Genomic DNA, 27686 nt, shown 5'->3' on the forward strand with positions numbered 1-27686 from the left:
GGGAAAAGTTGCTGGGCCCACCCCTGTCCAGATGCTCTCGCCTCCCCCAAATGTTTTTTTTTACTAACCTACCTTTCAGCTGCATTCCGTTTCTCCATTCGCTTCTCAGCCTTTGCCACGTGTTTGTGGGACCATCGGTAAAAAAAAAAAAAGTTCCATCAGACTTTCTAACTTCTCGCAAGATCTCGTAATAAGTTAGAAAGTCTGATGAAACTTTTTATTTTTTACTGATAGTCCCACAAACACATGGTGAAGGCTGAGAAGCGAATGGAGAAATGGAATGCAGCTGAAAGGCAGGTTAGTAAAAAAAACACGTGGGGGAGGCAAGGACATCTGGGCAGAAGTGGGCCCGGCAACCTTATCCTTCATGGCTTTGGCAGGTGTCTGGCAGGGGGAGGGAAGCAATTGGTCTACCACCATGCTAACGCCGCCGCGTTACTTCTCTATCCCATGCACAGGCCCTGCCCCCCCTCCGCACCTTGGTCATCACTGCCATTGCCGCTACCATCACCCCACGAGACTGAGGCAGCTTCAAAACCGGGCAGGTCACCCCCCCTGCCTTTCTTTGTCATTGCTGCCGCCATCGTCCCTCGAGGCCAAGGCAGCTTCAAAAACTAGGCAGGCTGCCTCCCCCGCGCATCGCCATCACCGCCATTGCCACTGCCATTGCCCGACGAGGTCGAGGCAAATTCAGACACCAGGCAGGCCACCCCCCGCTACATGCCTTTCTTCGCCATTGCCATTGCCACCACCACCGTCGCCATCGCCACCACCCCACATGGCTGGGCACCCGGTGAGTGAATGCTGCCTCGTTGGGGCCTGCTGAGGCCAGCAGCCAGCCGAAGCAGCTTCAGACACCAGGCCACCCCTCCTTCTCCCCTGCGTGGCCGGCCGCTGAAACTTACCACTGTCGGCTCGTGCTTGCTCGCTGTCTGCACCAAATGCTGCTCCCGCCCAAAGTTGTTCGTTTTATAGCCTCACCCCACCCAGATCTCTCGCCTATTCCCAGACTCCGCATGCACGGAGAGGGGGAGGGGACCAGCTCGGCCCAGCATCCCTCTATCATTGGCAATGGCGCGCGTGCCGACAGAGACGGCTCTGTATGCCACCTGTGGCATGCGTGCCATAGGTTTGCCACCCGGCTATAGAATCTAGGCTTCCTAAATCCAAAGGTGAACTCTATTGTGCTTGCAGGGATCTTCAGGACTGGCCCCTGGACAGGGTCTAGGACCTTCAGGCATGGACCGTTGGCCATGCCTCCTTCTCCTCCCACCTCAGCCTATTTCTCTCCAGCGTTCCTCCTTGGCTGGCCCTCCCCCACCCATTCTCCCAGGCCAATGAGCCACTTGCCCTCCACCCCATGTCCTTCAGCCTGGCCCTTTCCCCAAGGCTCTCTTTGTCCCAGGCCTTTGACTGCATGGGACAGATAGCCATCAGCCAATCAGGTGGCAGGCAGGAAGCCATGGTGCTGCAAGGGCAGCCTGAGATGGGCAATGATTTTTTTTAAAAAGTACTGCCAGGTTTTGGAGCCTGGACTGGAGGGAGTAGCAGCCGCCACTAGACCACTGGGGGGGGGGCAGATAGGTGAGGGTATGGGGGGCAACCAGGAAGGGAGGGAGGTGCACCCCAAGCGGGTTTCACAAAGATGGCTTGGCTGGCAACTCAAATGAAGGAGGGGAGGAGGAGCAAGACCAACACTCTTCCGGGGGGGGGAGCAGGTGAATGGCAAGGCCTGCACAGCTCTTCTGGGGGGAGAGGAGGCAAACAGCAGGGCCTGCATGGCTCTTCTGGGGTGAGGGGGGAGCAGGCGAACGGCAAGGCCTGCACTGCAGTTTTGTTTTGTTTTTAAGCTGTCAGAGGCTCCAGGCAGAGCAGGGAACAGGTGGTTGGGGGCTTCCCATTTTGACCTCTCCCACCAGTTGTTGCCCTGTGCTTGGACTCTGACCTGACGGGCTTCTGTGTGGCTCTCTGCTCAGCCCTGGCGTTCGCCTGATTTCCCCCAGCAGGAGCTGCACAGACCCTGCGTTCGCCTCCCCCCCCCCCCGCAATGCCAGAAACTGTGCTAGCTTTGCTCCTCCCCCTATCCTTCATTTGAGTTGCTATCCAAACTGTCTTTGTGAAGCCTTGAGGGACCACTCCCTCCCTTCCTGGTTACCTCCCAACACACCCTTATCTATCTGCCCGCCCCCCCCCAGTGGTGGCTGCTACTCCTTCTGCCACTCCCCCTCCCTCTGGTCCTGGGGACAGAGCTGCCAGGCCCTAAAACCTGCGGAGCAGCCGCAGCACTTTTTAAAAAAATCATCGCCCATCGCAGGGTGCCCTTGCAGCACCATGGCTTCCTGCCACCCGCCCAGTTGGTCAGCGGCTATCTGTCCCATGCAGCCAAAAGCCCATGACAAAAGGGGGCCTCAGCGAAAGGGCCAGGCTGAAGGGCACGGGGCAGAGGGCAAGAGGCTCATTGGCCTGGGAGAATGTGCGGGGGGAAGCCAGCTGAGGAGGAATGCTGGAGGGAAATGAGCTGAGGCGGGAGGTGGAAGGAGAAGGAGGCATGGCCAACAGTCCGTACCTGAAGGTTCCATTCTGCCTGGGCCTCCTCCCCCCTCCCCCATTTCCAAAAATCCCTGCTGATTAGTGAACAGAAAAAAAACCCCTCAACATGTGTCAGTGATAACTAACTGTACAATCTTGCTGGCATTTATTCAGTCACTGGCCAACTGTGGCCTGGGCCAGTTTGTTCACTTGGAAAAGGATCAAGATGTCATTCATGGCTTTCCGGATATTAAACCCAAAACGGTGTGCATCCTGTAGGAAAGAAGAAAGATAAACAAATTTAGCTAAGAAAATAGAATAGATATACTAGTGAAATTTCAAAGCATAGACTTAGCATTACATAGATAAAACATCCAAGCAAGATTCAAATTGTATCATCTTAATAGGGGATGAGCATTCGAAGGCAGACAAACACCTTCATATTTTGTGGCAAGGGTTTCCCCAGGCAAATTGGAGAGCAGACAACTAATTCTGGAGAGCAGACAACTAATCCCTAACTATACACCCTAATTGTATGGGTTCCTAATACCTATCAAAACAAGTAGTTGCTTGTGTTTTTGTATTACATATGAACTCACACCAGTTTGGTTTATTCAACAAATCATGGTTCATCCAAAAGTAACTTAGTGCATTGAAAGAACCTAGCCGTTTATTTCCAACTTCTTGCTGTCATAAGAAAAGAACACTTATATACTTCAACACCTGTGGGGGAATATAGTTTGAATTGCATTCCAGAGGGCCAAGAGACAGCAAAGTTTAGATAGTTTGATTGGGAGAAAGAGAGTTAAGAGGGCTCCTCCCTAGCAATTCTCAGGTATATTCTTAATAATGCAAGCAGTTGCTTTAGTTTGGCAAAACTAGGTGAGGAACAATAAAGGAAATTGCTCAGAAGCAATTCTGTGTTGTTCTTAAGGACTGAGAGCACATGACATTTTACATGCTATAGTCCTTTTAGAAAACTCAGGCAACAATGGGAAAACAGCTCATGAAATAATTGATTCTGGGAAAGAAACAAGTCATGAAATCAGCAAGGGAATAGTAGTTGATTAAGTAGCAACAAGCAAGCTCAGTACTTATAATGACCATGATAAATATGGCATTTGCCACTGCACATTTATCTCTCAACATTTATCATTGAGACAGATAATTGCATATGTACAACATTACACTCTTTTAAATCTCTCGTCTAAAACTAAACTGCATTTTCTGTTGGCATTCAACTGGCAGAGGGCTGGGGGCATGAGACCATAACCATTATCTACATACACCATTGCTGCCATACTCAAATCACCAAGGTATCCTATTCCCCAGTCCACCATCCTATTCCCCAATACATCATCCTCTCCCCTGCTAAGAAAACCATTAGTCCAGACTCACTGTCCCTTGGCCGGAGAATTTGCATGACACGTGGAAATTGATGAGATCTTCACCGACAATGATGTAAGATACTCCATATCCATTATCATCAACCTTTCCATTGGCACAGAAGAAAAAGCAACATGAGGTAGGACTTTTGCTTCCAAAACCCCACGATTTTCCATAGCAAACAAGCATTCTTAGTGAATACAGGATTCCTGGGTTTCATAAATACGCATCCCCTCCAACTTTAAATTTCCCTCAAGAAAATCCAGGAATTTTTGTACTGCTTACCGGTCCAAATCCACCACCACAAGAAACATAGTCAGGATTATTCTGAAGGTCAAATAGTTCGATCTGTTGAATGGGAGTCTGACTAGTAGAGAGTCTCCATGGTTCAGATAATACCTGACAAAGAGGAAAGAAATCAGGGAATAAGCAGGGAGCTCTACTATTATTGACTTTCATTCTGTATTCCATAGCTCACTTATACAATATAGTGTTTCAAAGAAATTATAGATAGAGATTAGAAATTAAAGACAGAGAAAACATGTTTTAGAAACATGTTCAGCCCCAAATTCGCTATAAAAATCAACATTCATCCAAAGATGAACAGTTTAGTCCATACTCATTTATTGTGAATATATAATCAAAAGATAACTTTTGAAAATAAGGTAGAATGGGTTCTAACTTAATATACGAGAACTTGACAGATTTGGAGGCTGAAAAAGGATGTTTAGATACATAGTTAAAATAGCTCCCAGATTCTAGTGGATTTAAGAAAATTAGGAAATCTCCAAATTGATGGTTGTCTCTTTTAAGGGAAATTAACGTTTCCAGCAAGAAATATCACTTACATGTTTCAAAAACACAGAAACACAGTACTAAAAACAAATAAAATCAGTTGAAATCCTTCATTCTCACTGCTGAAAAAATATATGGCATTGTTATATTTTAATATAAATCACTTAAAGCTCCAAACAAGCATTTAGAATATGATATTTATTTGGTTAATTAATCATGAATAGATGAATAATAATCCAGCAAAGCTGCTTTACATTTTAAAAAATCCAGCAGATAAAATATTTTGACACATGGCATTCACAATGAGTCAAATGGACCTTGAGCTTTAAAACAAAACCTTTACACTTCTGGCTGAGTTCACTTCCTTTAGTGACAAAATTACAAATACCTATTTTAAAGGGGAAACGACCTTGACCATACTTATAGGAAGTTCTATCTCCAGAAATAGAAATGTGTTTTTTGTTTTGTTTAAATAGCTAATAGATCTATTTCAACCTATATATAAGATGAATATAAAATCTGAAGAGAATTGATTATTGTGATATTATCTTATGTATCCTTTTTATCAATTTAGCCTGGGATGAACTGAATACTTCTATTTTTGCCTCTTTGGACAAAAACATGCAAGATTCAAGATATAACCTGGAAGAAAAAACAACATTTTTCTCATTTTTCACCTCACTTTCTGAGAACAATTGATTTGGGGAACTGTGCCAACAGAGTTTACCTCACGCAGGAAAGGAGAATCCAGGCCAAGGTATTTTGAGACAACATAGAGGCAGAAAAGATGCCTATCGATGCCAGACCCTATCATGGCTTCCCGATAAAGATTCTGGTGTTTCTCAGCTGCTACTCGGAAGAGGCGTAATCTTGAATTATCCTGGAAAGAGAAATTGATTTGGCATGATTTAACAGGTTTTACTGTAGATCTTCATATTCTACACCCCCTTGAATATTCCTCAAATCTATCTAGGAGGACCAGATTCCACATATTTGCTGCCTCAACCTTTAGATTTTTCTTCACCTTATCAGGTGGTCTGGTAGATGGCAATTAAGGGCAAGGAATTTTCAGTGGTGGTACTGCATATCTGGAATGGCTTCCCTATCAAGGATCTACTTTCTTGTTCTATTTGTTCCCCCCCCCCCATTGCTAAAATAAAGGCTTTTACTTCTCTTGACTTTTTAAGACAGTGTTTCTTAAACCTATGCTGCGTTAAGTTTTATTATATAGTTACTGTTTTTAACAAATGTACTTAATTTTCAAAACATAAATGAGACTTTCAGGGAGGGTATGATAAACTTCTATTCACTGAGGGAAATTGCCTATCAATCATCGCAATTTATTATAGACCTTCAGAATGACAAGATTGCAAAGTGTTCATTGGATGAGTTTATTTTTCTGAACAAAAGAAAAAATAATTATAAGGTGTGCTGTTTAAATAAACAGCAAAAAGTGATATAAACTAGTTCTATGAGAAATATAAGTAGATTAGCTATTCTGGATATTGCAAATAAAAAGATAAGTAATGATTTTAGAAACTGGAACTAGAAGGGACTATACATTTTAAACAACAGAAAAAAATATAAGCCTGTACTTGATGTCAGTTAAGACTGGGACTTACAAGACAACAAGAAATTTTATAACATTGGAAGTATTATGGGAAGTCTTTGAAGAATTGACCCAGAAATTAGTAACCATGATGTCTAAAATATGTTAATGAGGAAATGACAGCTGTCAAATTTTATCTGACAAGACAGAGGAAGTATTGAAAATGGAACTACAAATGACAGCTCAAGAAAATAATGTGGAAAAGGACTGAAGAAAGAAAAAAGAAAATGGCTGAAGTTTTAAAAATAAAAAGGAAAATAGAAATGTTGAATCAAGAAAATGATCTAGAAAAATTTTTATAGCATCTACAAGAGACATTAAAGCCCTGAAGAAATCTATGCAATGAGATATAAAAGAATTGAAGAGAAATCAAATCCTATGACAATACTTAATTGAGTTACAAATTAAGATTGTTAAAATAAAAGGAAGGCATATCAAGTTGGTTTATCTGATCTAAGTTAAAATAAGGCATTTTTATTTGCCTGAACATTTTTTTTGGATGTCATCCAAATCATGGTTGTCACAAAGATGCTTTTCAAAAGGAAAATGGACTTTCTTGATTTTTTCCTTGAAAACATTTCAGTTCTCATCTAAGAAGCTAGATGATTAACTGTTTCTCAGTGTGGATGAAGATCTTACTTGATCAATAGTTTCTCTATATATTTATATATCTGCTCTCATTAGGTCTACTACAGTGTTTCTCAACCTTGACAATTTTAAGGCATGTGGACTTCAACTCCCAGAATTCCACAGCCAGCATTGTTGGCTGTGGAATTCTGGGAGTTGAAGTCCACATGCCTTAAAATTGTCAAGGTTGAGAAACACTGGTCTACTGTATTATGTCTAGTGTTACATCAATTATAGGTTCTCTTGTCTTGTTCATGTCTGATTTATTCCAGTAGCCCACGTATTGTCAGATTGCCCTGATTCCCCAACATCAACATGAATCTTGTTAATCCAGGCTGTCATGACTTCTAGTTCTTGTCATTCTCATATCCAAGACAGACGGATAAAACATTAGGTGGTTTTTGCTCAAGGACCCCTACTGGCAAGGTAAATACCAGCCAGTATTTGAACCCCAGTTCCCCACATCAAAGTGCAGAGCCAAAATTATTAGACAATCTAGCTGTCAAACTGTTTTGCGCTTTCACCTATATTACGCTTCGCTCACAACTTGATAAAGAAAAGGGAGAAGGTGGGATGGAATGCAAGGTTGAGGGGAATTGCCTCTGAGCATCATTAGTTCCTGTGAGACAGTGATCCAACTCAAGGACACATTGAGCAGGTGGACTAGCGTGGCTCTCTGGTTCCCATAACAAACTAAACAGAAGTGATTGGTGGATGTAATGGGCTGTGGGTGGCCCATAAGAAAAGGGGTGGATTAACTATGTTAGCTTTTGCATGGGAAACCCAGAGGTTGTTTCACTTCATCTGTGCCAATATGGTTTCATTCAGTAAAGTTTATACTCCTGGTAAAATAATGTCCCAGGAGTTTCTTTTTCTGGATCCACCAACTGGACCTTAGCCATTTTTATTCATATAAAAACCTCCCTTCATGGCATAAGTCTTGAAACAGAATCCTTTTTGAACTTTGAATTTGCAATGGAAAAGTGTTCCCCTGTCAAGGAGTATATTTGTGGGGGGGAGGCGGGAATAGCACTGCCAAGGTTGAGACAACAATGGGCAGGATGCCATCAATACACTAAATGCATGCTTGTACTCTCACACATCTCTCCCCCTCTCTCTCTCCTTCCATCCATCCAGCCATCCCTCCCTCCTACCTTCCTACCTCCTTTCTCTGTAGGAAAGATCAAGGAATGGGAAGAGATGATATAAACAGATACTCAGCAAGGGAGGGAAGAAAAGATGTGTGCGTATTTAGAGGACCTCAGAGATATACAGTCTCAAGTCTGTCCTCATTGACCCAGCCTTAAAGCTATCTTTCTTCCTCTTCCCTCATTGTTTTCTTCTTTTTCTTCATAATCCCCTTGTCATTAGATTATTATGTAATCTCCATTGCCGTCATTAAGTGAATTTTGCCAGTTGTTACCAAAGGATCCAAGACATTTCTCCCAACCCTGGCCCTCAGAAAGGAGAGGGACTGCCTCCAACTCTCCCATCTCCCCTCCATCTTTGTCCTTTTGGCTGTAATTGAACAATCACTGAACCAATGGTTGTAAGTCGAGGGCCACCTGTTGCAGCATCAAACATGACCCTCTCATTTGTAAAGTAGTGTTATAAATTATTATATCTCATTGACTTTCCAAAAACCAACATCAGAACTCACAGTTTGATGAGGATCCATCACTGCCTTCACAAAGTTGCAAGATTCAATGGTGCAGGAACGGACTGTTTCTGTTCGGCCTTCCCGGAAAAGACGAGTCATAGATGCTTCATAAGTGAGACAGAACTTGTTCATGTCCTAGAACAGCAAGAGGAGGACGTATAGACTAATAAGAAAGGGCTCTCTACTAGAGTATTGTTCTTGGAAATTAAGCATAGTGAAAAGTTGGTGCCATGGAGGTGGAAAAATTCAGCCTCTTGGATCAGAGAAGGCAAAATGTTCTGCTGGAAGCATGAATCCAAGGTATTCTGTTAACAAAATTCAGATTACAAGAATCCTGAGAAAACTTGAAACAGAATAAGTCCAATTCATTTCTTCTGTATAAATGCAATCAAAATTACTACTTATTCTGCTATAAGAAAAAAAGACTTTTTCTTCATTTATTTTCTCCAATAATGCCCTAATTAAAATGTTTTGAAATCAACAAGATAATATTTATGATCTTAACCCAGTTGCACTTAACCAAACTGTTAATCAACACAATTGATTAATCAAGCATCTTACCCGAAAATGTGCTAGTTGAAGGGCAAGCTGGATGAAGGCATCTGGGCTAGTGCGGCACTTCTTGATGTGGCCTTTGCCAAAGTCCTTAAAGGTAAAGACGTGAAAATCAACGTCACTGGCCAAAGCATGGGCCAAAATAAAGGACCGCAAGATCACCTCTTGGCACTGTCAGGAATAAGAAACAGAAATTATTAGCAAAGCATAGAGCAGATGTCATGGGAAACTCAGTTTTCCCTTATTTTTAATTCTTTTCCAATAGCTCATTTCTCTAAAGAGTCTACTATCTTTACTCTTCAGAAGAGTCTTCAGAAGTGGTAACTAATCAACCAGCAATGGGCAATGTGCTTATACTCTATACATTATATTTAATGTATTGTGTACTGCCTAGAGTGACTGTAGAGTAAAGCAGCTTCAAATCAAATTAACAACAACAACAACAATAATAATAATGGATGGGCAATCCATAGGCAACATGTATATCCCAGATTTCTTTTTCTCTTTTTTTGCAATCCTTACAGTCTCCAAACTTCACACCATTAAATCTAGCAGTAAACCATCAAATCGCAAAACCAGGTTTAACTCTAATTTTATTTTTTTAAAAATTAATACATTAAGATTTTAATAAATTACTTAACTTGGTTATTGAATTAACCCATGTTTTGTGTTAATTGAATCATACATTGATTCATGAGCTAGGTTTACCCACAATTAACCAAGCTTAGCATATTGTGCAAACTTAACTGAAAGGCTTTTAACTAATTTCATAAATTTTCAATTAGCATTGTTGGACAGCAAATAGATGTAACCAAAATAAAGGCCATTCCCAGATATTAAAAAGGCCCCTCAGCTGCAATTCCTCCTATAATACTCATATCTATGCCTATATATATTGACATTTCCTTATTTCATTGAGGCCACTTCCATGAATAAACAGTATCCTATTACAACCCAGTTGACATACCATTTTCTCTCTGGGTGAGTGTGCATGTGTACGCGTATATGTGGTGTGTGTGTGAGAGAGACAGAGAAGGAAAGAGAGAAGAGGGAAGAGAAAGAGAGAGAGGGCGGGAGGGAGGGAGAGCAGGGGGAGAGAGAGCTTTTTATCTTCACCAGAGCTTGAGCTTACCTCTGGCGATATTTCCCACTCCAGTTTTTGGGGTGGAGGGACATTGGGATCCATCTTGCCTTTGCAGTTTCCATCATCATCATATCCTAGCTGGAATGAATCTGTGGCAAGGGTGTACTGTGAAAAAAGGGCACCCAAGAGAAAGCTCAATTGCTTTGATTCCCTTGCTGTATCCTTTGCACTGAGCTAGCCCTCCATTCCCTACACCCAGAGAATCCAAGTGTTCTTCATTTCACCACTACTCCCTACCACCAATCCTATGCTGGAGAACTCAACTGGAACTTTACCTCCCAAAGATGTCCAACAATAGGTGCATCTGCCCATGAGTGTTCTGCATTGATTCCGGCTTTCCCGTTGCGGTAAACAATCAGGTTGAAAGATTTGTCAAACCACCTGTGAGAAAAGAGTGGCATCCTCTTTTTCCATAGGCTGCTCCCTATTCTTCTCTTAATCAAAGATACACACATGGACATGCACGCCTCTACAATTTATTTCAGGGGCCTGGCAATAGAACATATCATGACGATCTCTTGCACTTCAAAAAGTTCCTTTCTACCATTGATATTGGTGGAATGTTTACTGGCATACAAGGGAGCATAATAGGGCTCTGTGAAGGGCATCACAGCCAGCAGAAAATTATTTGGAAAACAAAACAAGGCCTCATGGGAAAAGTGATTACTTTTTTAGTATGAAGGAAGTGATATTTTGGCACAACTTCTCTGCTCAAGAAATGTGAGGAATGTGTGACCCATACGATTTCTGGTGTATAATCTTTGCAGGTTGGTTGCATAGAGGATATACCTACCTGTCACAGCAATGTCCGTGTAGCAAGGATTTTGCATAGATGTCCAACGCCTGACCTGGATTGGGCCCTAGCAGGCCCTGTTCACTTGTGTCAAGAGTGAGAAAGAAAGCAGCTTTCTCAATGATATTCAGGGACTGCTTGTTAATCCCAGACTGGAAGTAGGTGTGGCGGGCCCTGGCCCAGGAATCTCTACAAAGAACATTAAGCCATCAGAGTTAGGAGATGTGGCTATTATGGATACCCCAATCCAAAAAAGTAGCTTCTGACTTTGATGAGAACAGCGATCCTTTCCCTAATTCTAACACAGCCTGTTGCATATTAAAGAAGGACCCAATGGATACCCCTTCCTTCACCCCCTTTGAAGCCACTGCATGGACTTATATCTCCTTTTGCTTCATAAGCAGCAACAGTCAAAGGATGCAAAGAAAAGACTATCTGAACTCCTAAGACCAGAGTTCACTCGCTCTTTTGTACCATCTCTTTGCCATTCCTCTCTCTCGCTCTACCAAATTAACTATGGATGTCCATGAACCACCTTAGGTCTGTGGGTTGCATGACATCAGAATGAGGATCACAACAGACTAAAGGACTCCGAGTGACTGTTCTTTATTTTATTCAGAAGGAGGAAAGATGAAAAAGGATGAGCATTTCTTAAGCTAGGGTCTTCACTGTCTCTCAGTGAATGGAGGGTGCCAGAGGCTTCTGAGACGCATGGGAGTTGCCCTCCTGAAGTGGGCAGGGCTACCTAAGAGAGAGGACAGTGCAAACCAGATGAGCAAAGTACTCCTTAAATAAAAAAGTACACTCAAATATATGGATGTATCCACATAGCAGGGAGCAAAAGTAAAGGGCAGCATAAAGAAGTGGCAGAGCACAGCAGGGCATGAAGGGACAGGGAAGCAAGGCAGTGACAGGCAGCGTGGCATGGTGGTACAGCAGGATAGTTAACAGCAGAGTGGAGAAGCAGCATGACTAATGGGAGGCTACACCACACAACTCCCACTGCACATCAACATCAACCTCCTGGGACACACTTGAATTTCCGTCTGAACTTATTTTCTTCAAGCCCATTGAATGAAAAGGAGCACAGTGCAAATCAGCTGCAATAGGTTTAACTTACTGAAAGGCTGGATTAAGGACAGGTCAGCCTCTCACCTTTCACCTGCGGTCATTGAAGGCAATTTCTCCTCCCCAGGCAGAGGGGGTGTAGGGTCACAAAGGATAGCTTCAAACTGTGCCTGAAGTTCACAAGGCTCCAGCAGCCTCCCCTTGTAATACAACGATACTCGAAATAAGCGTCCTGCATGGTATACTGCAATGTGATCACTGTCTTGTAGATGTTGGATTTTATCTGAGTAGCAAGGACATAAACAAAATAAAAACTTTGCTGGATCTCAGTCAATGCATAGCCAGCCTAGTCTCTTGCCTCCTCCCACAGGAGCTCCCCAAGGAAAAGGGGTAATCATAACTCAGTGAAAGGTTGTGTCCTGTACCATAATTCAAATTTATCTCTTACCCCAGACCAATATTTCGGATTTTAATAAAGTAGTAACAGGTCAAGCACCTTATATTCAAGCAATTACTTGCACTTTCTCTGACGTCAAATTCTCACAAAGTGAAATATTGAGTTGGGATATCCAAAATTCCCAGCCAGCAAAATGTGAGTGGAAATTCTTTACATCTAAAGTGCATCAACTATGGAAAGCTGCAGTAGTCAAAGATTAATAAAAGAAGGCTGTGCACAATCCGCATGAGCTGAAATAATATGGCCATTTTTCTCTTTGCAGCCCTGTCTGCAAGACCTGTGTACATCCCCTCAATTTTTTAATATTGTTGGAGGTTTGGGGTTTTTTTGCAATACTTGGAGCCTCTTTACAACCATAGTTGCTGGAAATTGGTGGCAATTTTTTTTTTCTATATTGGACATTGCCATACATTGCCACACATGCAAATGAATTTTCTCAGGCATCTTCACTACCCTAGTCAAAAGATTCTGAGCAGTTTATTATTGATGCAACAGATTACAACAATACACAAATCTAACACAGTTGGATCTAAGTACTTAAACTAAGTAACCTTAATTTAAAAACCTTAAAAGCTCACAAATAATCAAAATACAAAAGGAAAAACAGGAAAATACTAGACCTACTGACTTTGCTTCATAAAGTTCTTTTACTTTGCATCATTGTGTTCTGCCTACTTCAACTTTTCTCTTATCAATTAAGGGGGGGGGCTACCAAGCACTAACAGGTTGCCCACTCCTAATTAAGGAGACAGTAAAACCTGGTTGAGGGTCCAGGTTTTGAACACCAAAAAAAAAGAATTTTATTAAGAATCTTCCCCTAGTATGCTAACCAGGATTGGTTCTCCACAAGTTTTATCAAAAAGCCCTTTGAGAGGTTTGGACCCATCCTTCACCTTATACAAGATGTATACACCTTATACATCTAGACAAGCATAGGTTCCTCACCCTATTTTAAAATAAAACATGGCTGCAGGACAAAGCATGTAGAAAAAAAGTCCATTCATCCCTGCAATTCACATGACAGTGTGCAGATATTTGTTGGGAAAGGAGGGCAAGGTGTGCAGAAGCATCCTACCTCCCTCCAGGCCGGGCACACGGTCTGTATTAAACATGCGTTCATACTGAGCTGAGCACGTTGGCAGGCAACCTTGGATCAGCATCTGAGAAGCAAAGGGAAGCAAGAAAAGAAAGAAAGAAAGAAACAGAGAGACCGAAGGAATAATCAAGAAGATTTGCCTGCCATGAAGCTTTGAAAGAAGTAAAAAAGAACCCAAGGAGATTTTTTTTTCTCCTAGCAACTTGAATAGTCCTGCCAAGAAAAGAACCCAATGCGTAGGCCAAGCTCCAAAGGTGGCTCCAGTTCTGATTTCATGAATATGTGGGAATTATCCATGTTGACAAGAGCAAGAAGGGATACCAGCTTTTTTTTTAAGACAGCGACTGATTGCCAACTTGGTACCTTAGAATGACTTCTACCATCCAATATGAGGTAGACTGCAGTAGCTACCATCATTCCTGGCCAAATAAGACTGTGCTACTGGAGATGATGAAAGTTGTTGACACAACACTCACAGAAGGCACCAAGTTGTCAAAGGATGGTTAAGACGGAGGGATTTAGAGGATTATGGGTAAGTTCTGGAATCATAGACTGCAACACTGAAGATATGGACCAGAAAACCCAGCAGCAAAAGACCTCCATAGAGGAGATTCATCTTGCAAAAGTCTCCCATAGCCAGTTGTGAGAAGGAGATTGTTTCTCAGGGTCTTCTAGTTCACTTACCCTGCCCCATTCCGGGCAACCGGGTGCTGTTGAAGAGGCGCTGCCACTGGGCCGAACAGAGGGGGATGAAGGAATTAGGGAGCATGCTCTGATATCAGGTGACAAGGAACCCCAAGATTAGACGGGGAAAAGAAAATCAAACAGGGAAGAGATTTATTGTTGTTATCTTTAATATACTTTGTGAGCCTAGAACATTTAAAGAATTTTTAAAATCAAGGCATAATTAAATGTAATAAGCAAAAAGCCCAATGATCAAACTTGTAGAAAGATCACTGAGAAAGCATGACATCACCTGGACTTTACAATGTAGCTGGCAATGCTATCTTGCATTTAATAAACGGCAAAGCTACCTGTACACTTAAGCTGGTGTAATACTCGGCCGACAGATATTAGGATAGGCCCATTTTCATTCCCTTTTAGCTTTGCTTTAAGCCTCTTTTCTGCTCTTTTCTTTGCTGCAGACTTTCAAAGAACCAATTAGATATTTAAACCCTGAGTTGTGCTTAAGACAAACTCAAATCAGTTGTGATGCGGTGAATACAGGATCTGATCTCCCAGTTTGGTTTCCCATGTTTTGTTTTGTTTATACTTCAAATGAACTGCAGAAATATCAGTCCAGAGTAGTTCCTGCCCCCACAGAAGGAGAAAATACTAATTCATATAGAATATTCTGCATGTGTTGCTTGCCCCGGAGCAATAACAAAGCAGTTTAGATCTAGAAAAAGAACCACTGTCCTCATCAGAACTGGAATATCATACAATTGTCTTGACATACAAAACATTAAAAATAAGTAGCATAAACACGCATTATCATTTTACCTCTTGGATCAGCAAGGCTAAGAGTCAAATTGATGTTCATCCATGAATTTCACTGAGATCCTTTGCAAATAATTGGCCTGATTAGCATGTGAAATTAAACCATAGTCTATCTTTAGTTTTAACTTAGTCTCATAGGCAAATCAGGTGATTATAATATGCAAATATGGCTATTCTTTTTCCAGGGCACCAACATACCCCAGAAGTTCCTTAACATGAGTTCTAGAAGAAAATGTGGGATTCATTGTGATTTTGCAGACTATTGCTTGCACCACAGTGCTGGTTCTTTCTCTACCTCCACTTCCCCTTTGTTTAGTCTAAGCCAATGAAAAATTTTCAGTGATGTACTACATAAATGATATGGTTAGTATATCATTACCATTAGTTTATAAGTTCTTCCATTTTGAAAGCATAGCAGCAAACCAGACTGATCATAAAGACAAAACTATCAAACGGTATGAGAAACATGCCCATATTTTTAAAAGATAAAACTGAAATATCTTTCAGAAAAAGCAGCTTTTTCTAGCCTGGCACGTATTTGAGACTATAATTTCCAAAACTTAATAAGTATTGATTATGGGGGCTGTTGTTCAATTCATCTGGAGATTCCCAGTTTGGGAAAGGCTGCTTTTCGAAGTGAAATGGGCAAGCTTGGAATACATTAAGAAATTGCCATGCTTTTACTCCTTTTTCCTTTCTGCAAGTGGAAAGCAAACACATATAAATCCTTGACTTATGACCATTCATTTAGCAACCATTCAAAGATATGACCATGCTAAAAATAGTTTGGTTCTCATGATTATGACTGGTCCTCACAAACTTATGACCATTGCAGTGTCCCCATGGTGACGTGATCAAAATTCAGATGCTTGGTAACAGGCATGTATTTATTTATGAGAGTTGTGGCACTCTGGGTTCATGTGATCGCCATTTGTGTCCTTCTCAGCTGGCTTCCAACTAGCACAGGCAGTGGGGAAAACTGAAACTGCTTAACAATTGCATGATAACAACCATTTAATAAGCACAGCAAGAAAGGTTGTAAAATTGGGTGTGACTCATTTAACAGCCGTCTTGTCTTACTTAGTAATAGAAGTTTTAGTGATTGTAAGCTCAAGGTTACCTGTATAAATCTTCTTATTCTCAATCTGACTCACACTAACTAGTTCAGGCAGAGGGAGCTTTCTTTCTCTAACAGGCATATTTCCTATCCTCCCTATATTTTGGTCTCACTCACAGGTTTGATTTCCTCTCGTATGAGTTTGCGTCGGTACTGCAGCATGGCATAAACAAGATTCCCAGCACGAGCAGCTTGGATTGGAGTAGGTGTAACATAAAGGAAATCCTGGAAAAATGAGTGCAGAAGAAATGAAAACATGGAGAGGTCAGAAGAGCTAGAAGAAAAACATCCTGTTCAAGATATTCTTCTCTAGTTTTGATAACTCACCATGCCATAATAGTTGCTATTTACCATCAGGGGGCTCCTCCCACGGAGATACACATATTCTTCCCACCAATCACTTACCTGGCAAGAGATAGAAGGAGGGTGGAAAAGGAGAAATTAAAAAGACAGCACCGCGTACGTATTCTCAGTGTACTACACTGTTCTTCCCAAAGAGCCCCTCCCCTTTAAAAGGCCCACTCACAGAGTTGGGTGCCCACCAAGATTTCAGTGTGAGATACCATTGCAGATGTGGTCCAAGAGTCCGTTCAAAGTCACGGACAAGACCTGTCATTCGATGGAATTCTGCATCAGTTGTCAGAGGTCGTATGGATTCCAAATACTAAGGGAGAAAGAAAAATGTGGAATTAGGTCTTGGCAAGTGCAGAGTTCATTCTTTTACCCAAAAGCCTTCCTCATCCCAAACTCAAGAGATGAAGTTGTCCCCATTCATTCTCCTACAAGAGCACTTGAAACCAGAGGCCCTATAGACATGGAAGTATGCATCTTTGTAGATGCATGAAAAAGAAGTGCAAAAGCCTCAGAAAGTTGTAAATAGATTATCAGTTCAAACTTCACTAGTTTTCTTCATCTTTCTGCTATTATCTAGTGATTGTCTCGATTTCAGACAATTTCAGCCATGGAGATGCAAATCGAACAGTTTCTAAGATAATAAAAAAAGAAAAAAAAATCAAATTTCCTAATGTGAAAGAATGAATCATAAATGAATATTTTCACATCTATAAAGATTTTTTTGCATTGGAGAAAAATAGCATGGAGGAGTGCGGGAATTAAAAGCAGCAACAGAAAACAGCTGTGATACTTGGCCATCACATCTTGGAGATGCTATGATTTTGTATTCCCCAAAATTTGGAGAGGCTCAGCTAGAAAAAGCTATCAATGAATAGCCTGTCAGAACATGAAACATTCAAGACATTTTTCCCAACTCATCAGCAGCTGAGGTCACCTGGTAGTATATGTTTTTGATGAAATAACATGGTAAACGTACAATGCCCTGCATGTAAAACTCTCATTTAATTACCATAGGTAGAATATGCAACAAAAGATCCAAAATACATTTTTTATGATTCCAACTTTGCCTTTCCCAAGGAAATTCTATTCCTTGTGTTTTCCTTATTTTTTTCTTCCCTTATTTATTTAGAGTATGGCATTCTTTCTTCCCTCTGCCCATTTCTACCCTACAAACAATTTTCTGTCACTCCTTGAGCTGTTTTTGGAGTTACTGACAGTAAAGTTTTTTTTAAAAAAAGATTTATCATTTTATCTTCATGCAAATGTTAGGGCTTCAGGTACTAATTTCTATCTCTCGTGATTATGACATGGCTAACTCTTCCATGTCAAAAAATAATGGAAAACGTTTTCTCTTCCTAAAACAGTGAAAGACCACTGTTAGATGCATTTGACAATGTTAAATTATAAATTATCTCATCCCATAGAAAGAAGAATTCTGTGTTAAAGCTTTTGCTACAGTAATTCATGAAATCTATCTACAGAAGTTTACTGCAACTTTATGCATAAATGCTATCCAATTAATTAAATGAATGAGTAACTCAAATGTGTTATCTTAGTGAATGTAACTGAATCATTCCCTCTGCAAATGGCAATAACCTGATTCTCAAACTAAGCCTCTTTTTATACCATTTTGATTGTCACTAGTCAGAACTTGTTTCTTTTCAATAATCAGGAAAGAGCCCACATTAGGAGCTTATAATCAGAGCTAAGCAATGAACCCCATCTGAAATGGTTACAGAAAAAGAGCTAAGAGAGTATGCCAAATGTCAGGACCAAAAATCAGTATCAGAAATGTCAGGCATGCTAAAGTAATGAGATCTCTACTGTGATGCAAAGCTTTTGATTTTCCCCCCTTTTCATAAAGATCCATTGACCAGCATGGGAGGTGGAATCAGTCAGCATGGAAGATTCTTTGCTTGGGTCCTGCTGCATAGACAATTGTTTCCAACCCAAAGGTGCTTTTTTTCACAAGGCAACTGAACTTTCTTGTTTTTCTTTGAAGACATTTCACTTCTAATCCAAAAAGCTTCTTCAGCTCTGATTGAATGGTGGGGAATGGCAGGATTTATATTCCTTGCAGACAGCTGGTCCTTTGCATTCTTTTACTACTTGGAGGCTTATCTGTGTCTTCAGGGTCACCTGAGTAGTACAAATGGGTGTGGAGCCTTCTTGGAACTGTTGAAAGGACTGTGTTGCAGACTGGAGATAGATGATGTTGGATCCCTCCCCTTCTGTTGAGAGAGGGCTGTTCAGTTTTGACATAGATGGCCTCTTTGACCCCTCTTTCAAACCAATGGTTCTCTCTGTCCAGAACGTGGACTTTGTTGTCTTCAAAAGAGGGTCTATGTCCTTTCAACTACTTACATAGTTGTACTACTCAGGTGATCCTGATGATACAAATAAGCCTCCAGGGGTTTCAATGACTTGCTAAAAGGATGCAAATGACCAGCTGTCTGCAAGGAACATAAATCCTTCCATTCCCCACCACCCAACTAGTTAGTCACATGACTTAACTGATGTTATGATTTTTTTGCAGTCATCATTAAAATCGCTGCAATCATTAAGTAAACCAATGATTGCTATGGATGCAGTTTTGCAGAAAACTGGAAGTCAAGGACTATCTGTATTAGTGATCATTAGGATCAGCAGCTAGGGATGGAGAGAAAGTATTATCTTTTTCCTTCCCTGCTTTAATTCAAAGGAAAATCTGTCTACTGAAGCTAGAATTTGCTTTGGAGACAACTCCATTTATGCACTAGAACCTTGCACATGAAAAACTAGCATCTAGTATCACAGGGACAAAATTTTAACGCAGCCTTCATTATGGCTTATTTGCACTAATAGTTATTTCTATCAAATAGCAGACTTTCAAAGCAGCAGCCAACGAAGGATGGTGTTAAAATCAACCTAACTATAACATCACAATATATGGTTGGAATACAAGGGAATGGAGATTGCAAATGTAGGCCTCTATCTTTCCTGTTTTGACTCCTCCTGTGAACACTACTTCAAAGATGTATCCCAAATAAATATAAGAATCTTTGAACGCCCACTTGTAAATAAGAAGAATATGGATAAAAGCTGCAGACTCACCCTCCGCATTGTATCCTTAATAGCTGGAACAGGCAACCGAGGCAGTGAGGCCTGATAGCTATACAACATGGGTTTACGACCAGAGAAGATTTTCACCAAAGCCTATGAGGGTGAGGGGATAAAGGGGGAAGTGAGCTAGACCCCACATTTCAACATGTTCACTTTTCCCTCCAGCATTTTTCTTTGGCCTAATTCACAGTAAAGTGGCCTGTTTTATAATAGAATAGGACATGATGAATCCTGCTACTGTATAAGACAGAGTTATATATTTTCTTCAGGTAGCAGATACTAGTAAAACTATTGCAGGACAGAGATATCTATACTTAATAGCCTGTCCTACATCTTCCTAAACCAGGGGTAGGCAACCTTGGCTCTTTTATGACTCGTGGACGTCAACTCTCAGAATTCTTGAGCCAGCATGGCTGGCTCAGGAATTCTGGGAGTTGAAGTCCACGAGTCATAAAAGAGCCAAGGTTGCCTACCCCTGTCCTAAACCCTTCAATAAATTATCAACTGCCAGTCCAATCATTTTTAATAGGGAAAAAATGGAAACCAGAAAGTCATCTTGTCTTTTGCATTAGAATACAAATGACTAAGTTTGCCCTGAGACTGGATTACTGCAAACTGCAGCCACTGGGGTTCACTACTGACAGACATAAGTTTAGTCTAAAGCAGGGGTCCCCAACCCCCAGTCCGTGGACTGGCACCAGGCCATGGCATGCCAGAAACCGGGTTGCGCAAACAAGCAAAGCCCCATCTGCGGGATGCAGGCAGTACATGAAACCACACCCCTTCCAGTCTGTGAAAAAAACCTATCTCCATGGAACCGGTTCCTGGTGCCCAAAAGGTTGGAGGCCTCTGGTCTAAAGGTTATAACAAGAGTTGTGCAGCTTTTTGGATCCAAAGTGGAAAATATTCCTCAGTGGGAATATGACTATATCTGCCACATTTCACCTCCTTAAAGAAACTGCACTTTTTTCTCGACTTGTGTGGTAGGTCTGTGACCCCAGGAAACACGAGTTAGCAAGATGCCAACTGAGCGTAGTGAGACCATTGTACCCTGGATAGAACTTCTTTCTTTTCTGACATAGTTTACCAAATATCCGGAAGGGGAGTTTATGTTTGTTTGCAGAAGCACTCAGTCATATGAGAACTATGCCCCAAGAGTATTTTTGTTTTCACATCTTCTCCAAATTTTAATTTGATCTGCTTATCACTCCTTCTTCTACATGCCTCTATGGGAATTACAGACACACCTGCTGCTCTTTCTTAATATGTATCTGTGCCCCTCAGCTTGGCTCCTTCCCAACTGATATGTCCCCAATATTTCATCTCATTTTTTCTCCAGCAGCCTTTCCAAGTGTGTATTTCTTAGATGTGCTGAATAGAAATCTCATCGTCTCATACAGCCAGACCATGAGAATTATGATACTACAACATATATAGAAGACACTGGATTGGGAAAAGCTGCTCCACGGTGTTTTTCATCATAAACCATCATTAACTTTTTAACTAAACCTATTCGTCTGATCCTGAACATAGCTATTGTACGTAGCTCAAATACTTACCTCTCTGTAGGTGCATTGTATACTGTTTAGATGGTATAATACTGAGAAAGTTAGGGAGAACCTACTCATTAGAGATGACCTTGAGCCCCTCTTCTTTCTCTCTTATCCTATTTATAAAATAACATTGGAGAGGTATTCCCCTAACATTCTGGAGGAGTATTCTAGAACAGTGTTTTTTAGTTTTGTTGATTGCAATGTTTCTTTTCTTCAGGCAAGTGGTAGCAACATCTGATTAAATGTGTCTGAGCTCAAAACCTAAGGTTAGTATTTGGATGAGAAACTTCCAGGGAATAGCAAGTTTGCAAGTTAGACTGGGAAGGTAAAAAGCATCCCAGAAGAAATTAGTGGCATTGGGTAAGTTTGCCAATAACACTGCATGAATAAACAAAGTTACCTAGAATTAAGCTTGACTTGAAAAAGGGTTTGCCTTTTATAATACGGTATGTGTCTAACTTTTAAAGCCAGTCTGAAATCTTTGCCTTCATAACTGTTTAATTAAATGGATAAATATGGTAACCTGTGCTATAGAGAAAAGGGAAAATATAATTGCAATAATTGCACTCAACGTTTATAGTCTTCTCTGTTAGCCTTGTTTCATATGGTGCTCAGCAGATATGTTGAAAACTCCCAGATTTTTATTGCTCTGTGCTATAAGCCTGCTTCAGCTCCATCCAGGGTTATAGTAGCCAAACTCAGAGCAATTGTGTATGCCACTCTCTGATTCCAGCAACAGTTGTCCCTGTGTCCAATTTGCATTCTAAGAGTACACTTGTCTTGTAAATACATACCAACCAGATCTTTGTGGTGATGGATATCCGACCATGCTCCTCATACATCCATCCATGATAGCATAGCAACATCTTAAGAATGCTACGCATGGTCATAATGAGAGCCAGCCATAGTCCTGTGGAAAAGGCCAGGACACTGAGGACATTCAGGCCCTGATCTGACAGATAATTGCTGGAGAAAAACAGGATGATGGCAAATAGACAAAGTCAATCTTTCAAGAAAACTAACCTGTATTTGTAGATTACAAGTAAACTTAAGGACTGTTAAGGATTGGTGGGAGGGGAGGGAAATGAATGATCTGATGCTTAGCTCACATTTGTTACATCCAAAATATCCCAGAGTTAGTCATTTCCCTTCAGTTTTCTGAAATACCTCTGCCCAAACTATGGAGAAATGCCAATGGTCAGTGGTTGTGTTCACACAATACATTTAACCAAGGTAGTTAAAAATCAAATGGCTGCCTTTGTATAATTATTAATTTTAACTTCTTTTTTGTAACTTTAGTATGTTGTAATCCATCTGTGGATTATGTAAAATGGTTTACATTTAAATTAAATGTACAATATCAGAAAAGTTTTAATTTAATAAGCATGGCACTGTACAGAAAATACTAGGCTATTTTGGTCTCATTCAATATAAGAGCTTTCTATGTCAGGATGGACATTTTGGTAGGCTGAGAGTGACTTTTTTTTCTTTTGCTTACCTAACAGACAATATTGTCTTGGCAACAGGGAAAAGATCCCTGGGGTAATGAAACACAATATTATCCTAATAATGGAGGATAATAAAGGATTAATGCAGACAGGAATCAGGAAATGTTGGATTTCTGTATTCCTCACAATGCTAATTCTTTACCCAGTTATAGAAACTGTGTGCTATTAGAATCAAAATTAAGACACTATGACAGTTAGTACCTGGCTGGGTTAAGGGTGCTATCTGAACTCAACCATTAGGTCTGACCGAGTCTTAGCTTCTTCCATTCTGATAAAATTAAAAGCTACTAGCTCATCATGAAGACTTGTCTCCTTTTTTCCCCTAATTACCTGACCGGCAGATGTTCCTTTATTTTGTCAATCATGCCCATGGAAGGGTCAAGACGAGAGAACTGGGTTACTAGGATGGCTGTAACCATAAATAACCAACTGGAGGGGCTGGCGGGATACACACCTGTCACAAAACCATTCTGTTTGGAGACAATACAAGGAAATGGAGGTGAGAGGTAGAAAAACAAAGAACTTGAGAGTTTTAATTTTCTGCTACATTGGCACTCTAACCTGTTTCTGAAGGAATAAAATCCTTTTCTTGGAACTATGACTCACAGGTTGAACTTTTGCCTACATTAGTAAATTATTCTCTGACTTCCTTCCCTCTAGGTGAAACTGTCTTTATTTTCTTGCAGAAGCAGCAAGAACTTCTATAAATTAACTGTGATACATTATTTCATTATATTTCAACAAATTTAAATAATCCCAGCATTAAAAACCAATCAACTGGCACTTACATTTTTTTTCTTCAAGTAAAAATTCTTTACTTAAATATTAATGATCTTTGTTGAGAGCCAGTCTGTGTAGTAGTTGTGGTGGTAAGAAACCCAGGTTCTAGTTTTACCTTAGCCAAGAAAGCCAACTGCTTTCTTTCAGTGAGGCCCATCACTTCCTCTCAGCCCTAATCAGCAATCAGGCTCTGAACAAGCCAATTGAAAAATGAAGCTCCTTGTCACATCATGCATTGATAGCTTTGCTATGTCAACTGAAGCAAATGGAATACAAGTAGTCCTCAACTTACAATTATTCGTAATCACTGGAAGTTACAACCTTTCCAAAATTCATGTGATCAAAATTTGGGCCCTGGACAACTGGCATGTATTTACAATGGTTACAGTCAGGGCTTTTTTTGTCATAGAACGCCCAGAACGGAGTTCTGGCACCTTTTTTGGATGGAACTTTGTAGGGTAGGCAAGGCGGGTTGTATGACATGTGTGAGTTCCGGCACTTTTTTTTTTTTTTTTAGAAAAAAAGCACTGGTTGCAGTATCCTGGGATTACATGATCAGAATTTGTGACCTTCCTGTCTGGCTTCCAACAAGAAAAGTCAATGGGGAATGTTGGATTCCTTAATGACTGCTTGATTCACTTAACAACCACAGCAAAAAAGATCATAAAATTTAACGCAACTCACTTAATGACTGCCTTGCTTAGTGGCAGATGTTGTATTTTTAATAGATTACGACTGCCCCTGCATTACCCGTATTTGGTTGAATTTCTTCTTCCAGGAACGCAGGCCTGAAAGGTAAATCTCCTTGATAGCTGCATGGCTCAGCTGAAGGTCTATACCCTCTGGAGAGACAGTAAATTGAAATGCCACAGCCTGGTGAGCTTCTGCCATTGTGGGAGGATACTAATTTGTTGGCTAAGCAGATAAAAGAAAAAGAGAGAAAACAGATGACATAATTAGCCCTCACTATCTGATACCTTCCAAGTGTGATTAAAATGCAACATCAGCCATTGCTCAGTCACTGATAAGTTATCAGATCTACAAAAATTTTAGGGAACCACTAGATGGTGGCAAAGATTATTTTCTGTATCTCTTCATTGACATCTAGTGGTCAACAAGATTTTTTTCAGATCAAATCAAGCAATTCTGAACAAGGCTGATATAAACCCACACCTAACATTCCCCCAAATTTGTTTCCAAAGGTATATTAATTTGCACAATTTATAACTCAGCTTTCACCATTAGCCTATACAGGGGTGTATAGGCGGATGCATCATGTGGAAGCCGCACCCACCCCATTGCCAGCAATGGCAAAACCGTCGTCGCGAGTTTGACATGCCTGGCCTATAACAATAAGAATAATGCAATACAAGGAAGGCATGCAGTACCTTCCAACAAAAATGAAACTAGCAGTTAAAACTGATTTTCAACAGATTATAAATTACAATGGATGAATGAGAAGAAAAGAAAAATCACTGAAAAAGAACATTTAAAAGCTGGGAAAGAAAGGAGATAAATAAAAACAGAGGGTTGTTTCCATTTTATCTAATAAAACAGCCGCTAGACCTTCAGTTAAACAATATGCAAGGAAAAAGCTCATGCACACACAAAGACCCTCTTTCTACCAAAATGAATTCACTAATAAACAAGAACAATAGTTCTGCTTACTTGGTTCCCAAAATGTTTGTCTCCTAATCTCCTTCCTACTTTTTCCCCAGGCATCAACTAATCAAACTCTATGGTTATCTTATATGTTTATTCATAGCAGTGTAAGGACTGGACACCCCTCTCCCCATGGGTAATCAGTAGAAAATAGATAGTGTCCAGACAAGATGCCCTGAGTTTGCAAGCAATGACATAATAAGACACCTCAGCCATTATAGTAGGTGCATAATTCAGAGGTCCTTTGGAGCGGGCCTATACCCATGATACTCTCAGCACCTCCTTAAATAAACTGTTTATGGAAGTATTTAAATATGAAAAATAAAATAATATTAATCTTCGCTATCTCAAAAACTTTCAGGAAAAAAATCCATACCTACAAAATGGATCTACTATGTATAGCATAAGAAGTAATCCCTAAATATCTGGATTTTTCCAACAGATGCTAGTTTTCATTGAAAGAGTAAAAATTCCAAAGAGAACCTCGCGTCTTCTGCACAGTATTTCTCACTTACATCCTGCCAGATGCAAGTTTGGCTGCTATGGCAACATTTTTCTGTGCCAACCAATTAAAAAGGGAACAGCAAGAAAAAAGAGGGGTAAAAACACTTGGTATAATAATTCAAAGATACAATTAGTTTGAATAATTTTAACTTGCTCCTTGCCTGCAGCTTCAGTAATTCTGTTAATGAAAAGATACCATTCAGTTCAAACTAAGCCCAGTTCTACAACTAGACAGTACAGAAACGGAGTCAATAAATAAAATATAAAATCTTGGTGACCACCTGCCATTCAACCTCATTAACTTCTACAAAGTAAATCTAGGAACGTCAGTTCTCAAAGCTACTATTGGTACTATTGTCAGAAATTCTCTGGAGATAAATTGAAGTTATAAGATAGGTGCCACCCAGCTTACTTCACCAGCTGTATGTAATCTGTTTCCCTACCCCCTGAAAGGAGTGTCATTTTGTTTACCTAATACAGCTGAGAGTGCCCATGATGTCAGCACTATGCCAATATGAGGTCACAATATAATGCCTGGAAAGTTTGAATGAAGGGATGGAAAGGATCAAATAGGTTACTTATTTGACACAATTCATGACAAGTGAAAATTTAGGAGAAACTCCCAACCAATATCAATCTCATGTCCATAATATAACTTGGACTACAACGGCCATCCTCCCTAGCCAGCCCACTCTTTCAATAAGCTGCAGATTAAAAATGACAGGAGATTTCATTCAGTGTATCAAGCAAATACTGTGGAATGCTGTCAGCATCTTGGAGCCCCATTCAGCCATCATTCAATCACACAGTTGCCACATACTGTAGCTCTGGATATAGACTAGAATGAGAACTGATTATAGCGTTGTTAACTGAACAGTATTGTTAAGGGACAGTAGTTCAAGGGAAAGGTTATGACACCCATCACAGAAGCTTAATGCTCTGCTGTTTATTAGATGTTTTTTTCTATTATAATAGGCAAAATATTAATTTAGATTTAATTTTTGCTTTCAGTTTAAAGTTAAGTGAAATGGACAAAACATTTCCCAATTTTCCATCCCCTTTCTCCATTGTTTTCCACCATTTTGCTTGGTGACATTCCTGAGATGGCATAAAAAGAAACCTTAAACATCCTTGGATTCTGAGTAAAAGCTACTGGGATGTGCTGGAGGGATTTCATCTGCAAAGGTGCCTTGCCTCAGATAAAGAATTATGAGGCAAATCCTGAAGAATTTTCCCATTTAATTAAAGATATTCACACCCCAACTACTCCTGGTGATTCAGAGAATTGCACCATTTTTGCTGCTAGTTTTTGTGGCTGCTTTCAGATTCCCTAGATAATGAATGTCATTTTGTATGATAGGCAAGAATTGTTATTCCCATACTGCAGACAAGATAAGTAAAGGATAACTGAGAAATAGTGGGTTGCCTAAAACCACTAACATGTTTATCAAAAACTGAGATGAGAAACTGTACAACAAGAAACAAACTCCATGGGAAAAAATGACTCAATATATGGGGGAAAAAATTTACCAAAAATTCCAGAAAACCTTAGGACTATGCTAAATGAAAAAATAACAATGATGGAATTGTCAGAGGCAATAAAAAGATAAAACAATGAAAAAACACCAGAACCAGATGGACTCCCAGCAGAGTTTTATAAATGTTTACAAGATATATTAAGTTCACCATTGAAAAATGTATGTAACAAACTTTTATTGGAGGAAAAACTCCCAAATACATGGACAGAAGCAAATGTTACTTTGATACCAAAAGAGGACTCAGTTCTGACCCAGATCAAAAACTATAGACCGATATCACTACTGAATGTGGACTATAAAATCTTCACTTCAATAAAAGCTGAGAGGTTGAAAAGATTTTTGAATGAAT

The 27686-nt window shown here is 40.4% G+C and overlaps 1 protein-coding gene across 13 annotated transcripts in view; it reads right to left on the reverse strand.

Moving 5' to 3' along the window:
* The window catches only part of CPT1C (carnitine palmitoyltransferase 1C), a 63238-nt gene that overhangs the window by 14237 nt on the left and 21315 nt on the right, over positions 1-27686 (reverse strand). For 7 of the 13 annotated variants that reach the window (XR_005559334.1, XR_005559335.1, XM_039364923.1 and 4 more), the window contains 18 exons: positions 24384-24548; positions 23184-23323; positions 22140-22311; positions 19784-19885; positions 16863-17000; positions 16664-16741; positions 16454-16561; positions 14404-14491; positions 12254-12449; positions 11099-11287; positions 10581-10686; positions 10294-10410; positions 9168-9332; positions 8607-8741; positions 5438-5590; positions 4201-4314; positions 3928-4020; positions 2677-2802 (listed from right to left, as the gene is read on the reverse strand). Coding sequence is in view for 11 of the 13 variants with exons in the window: in XM_039364923.1 (XP_039220857.1) it covers positions 2704-2802; positions 3928-4020; positions 4201-4314; positions 5438-5590; positions 8607-8741; positions 9168-9332; positions 10294-10410; positions 10581-10686; positions 11099-11287; positions 12254-12449; positions 14404-14491; positions 16454-16561; positions 16664-16741; positions 16863-17000; positions 19784-19885; positions 22140-22311; positions 23184-23323; positions 24384-24524 (2334 nt within the window). In the remaining 2 variants the exon portion in view is untranslated. Of the gene's footprint in view, positions 1-2676; positions 2803-3927; positions 4021-4200; positions 4315-5437; positions 5591-8606; positions 8742-9167; positions 9333-10293; positions 10411-10580; positions 10687-11098; positions 11288-12253; positions 12450-13698; positions 13784-14403; positions 14492-16453; positions 16562-16663; positions 16742-16862; positions 17001-19783; positions 19886-22139; positions 22312-23183; positions 23324-24317; positions 24549-26211; positions 26231-27686 lie in introns of those variants that run through there. The other 6 variants (XM_039364928.1, XM_039364930.1, XM_039364929.1 and 3 more) reach the window with 6 other exon arrangements.

Source organism: Crotalus tigris, unplaced genomic scaffold (genome assembly GCF_016545835.1).
Source record: "Crotalus tigris isolate CLP2741 ecotype Arizona unplaced genomic scaffold, ASM1654583v1 scf7180000019935.411523, whole genome shotgun sequence".
NCBI classification, from domain to species: Eukaryota; Metazoa; Chordata; class Lepidosauria; order Squamata; family Viperidae; genus Crotalus; species Crotalus tigris.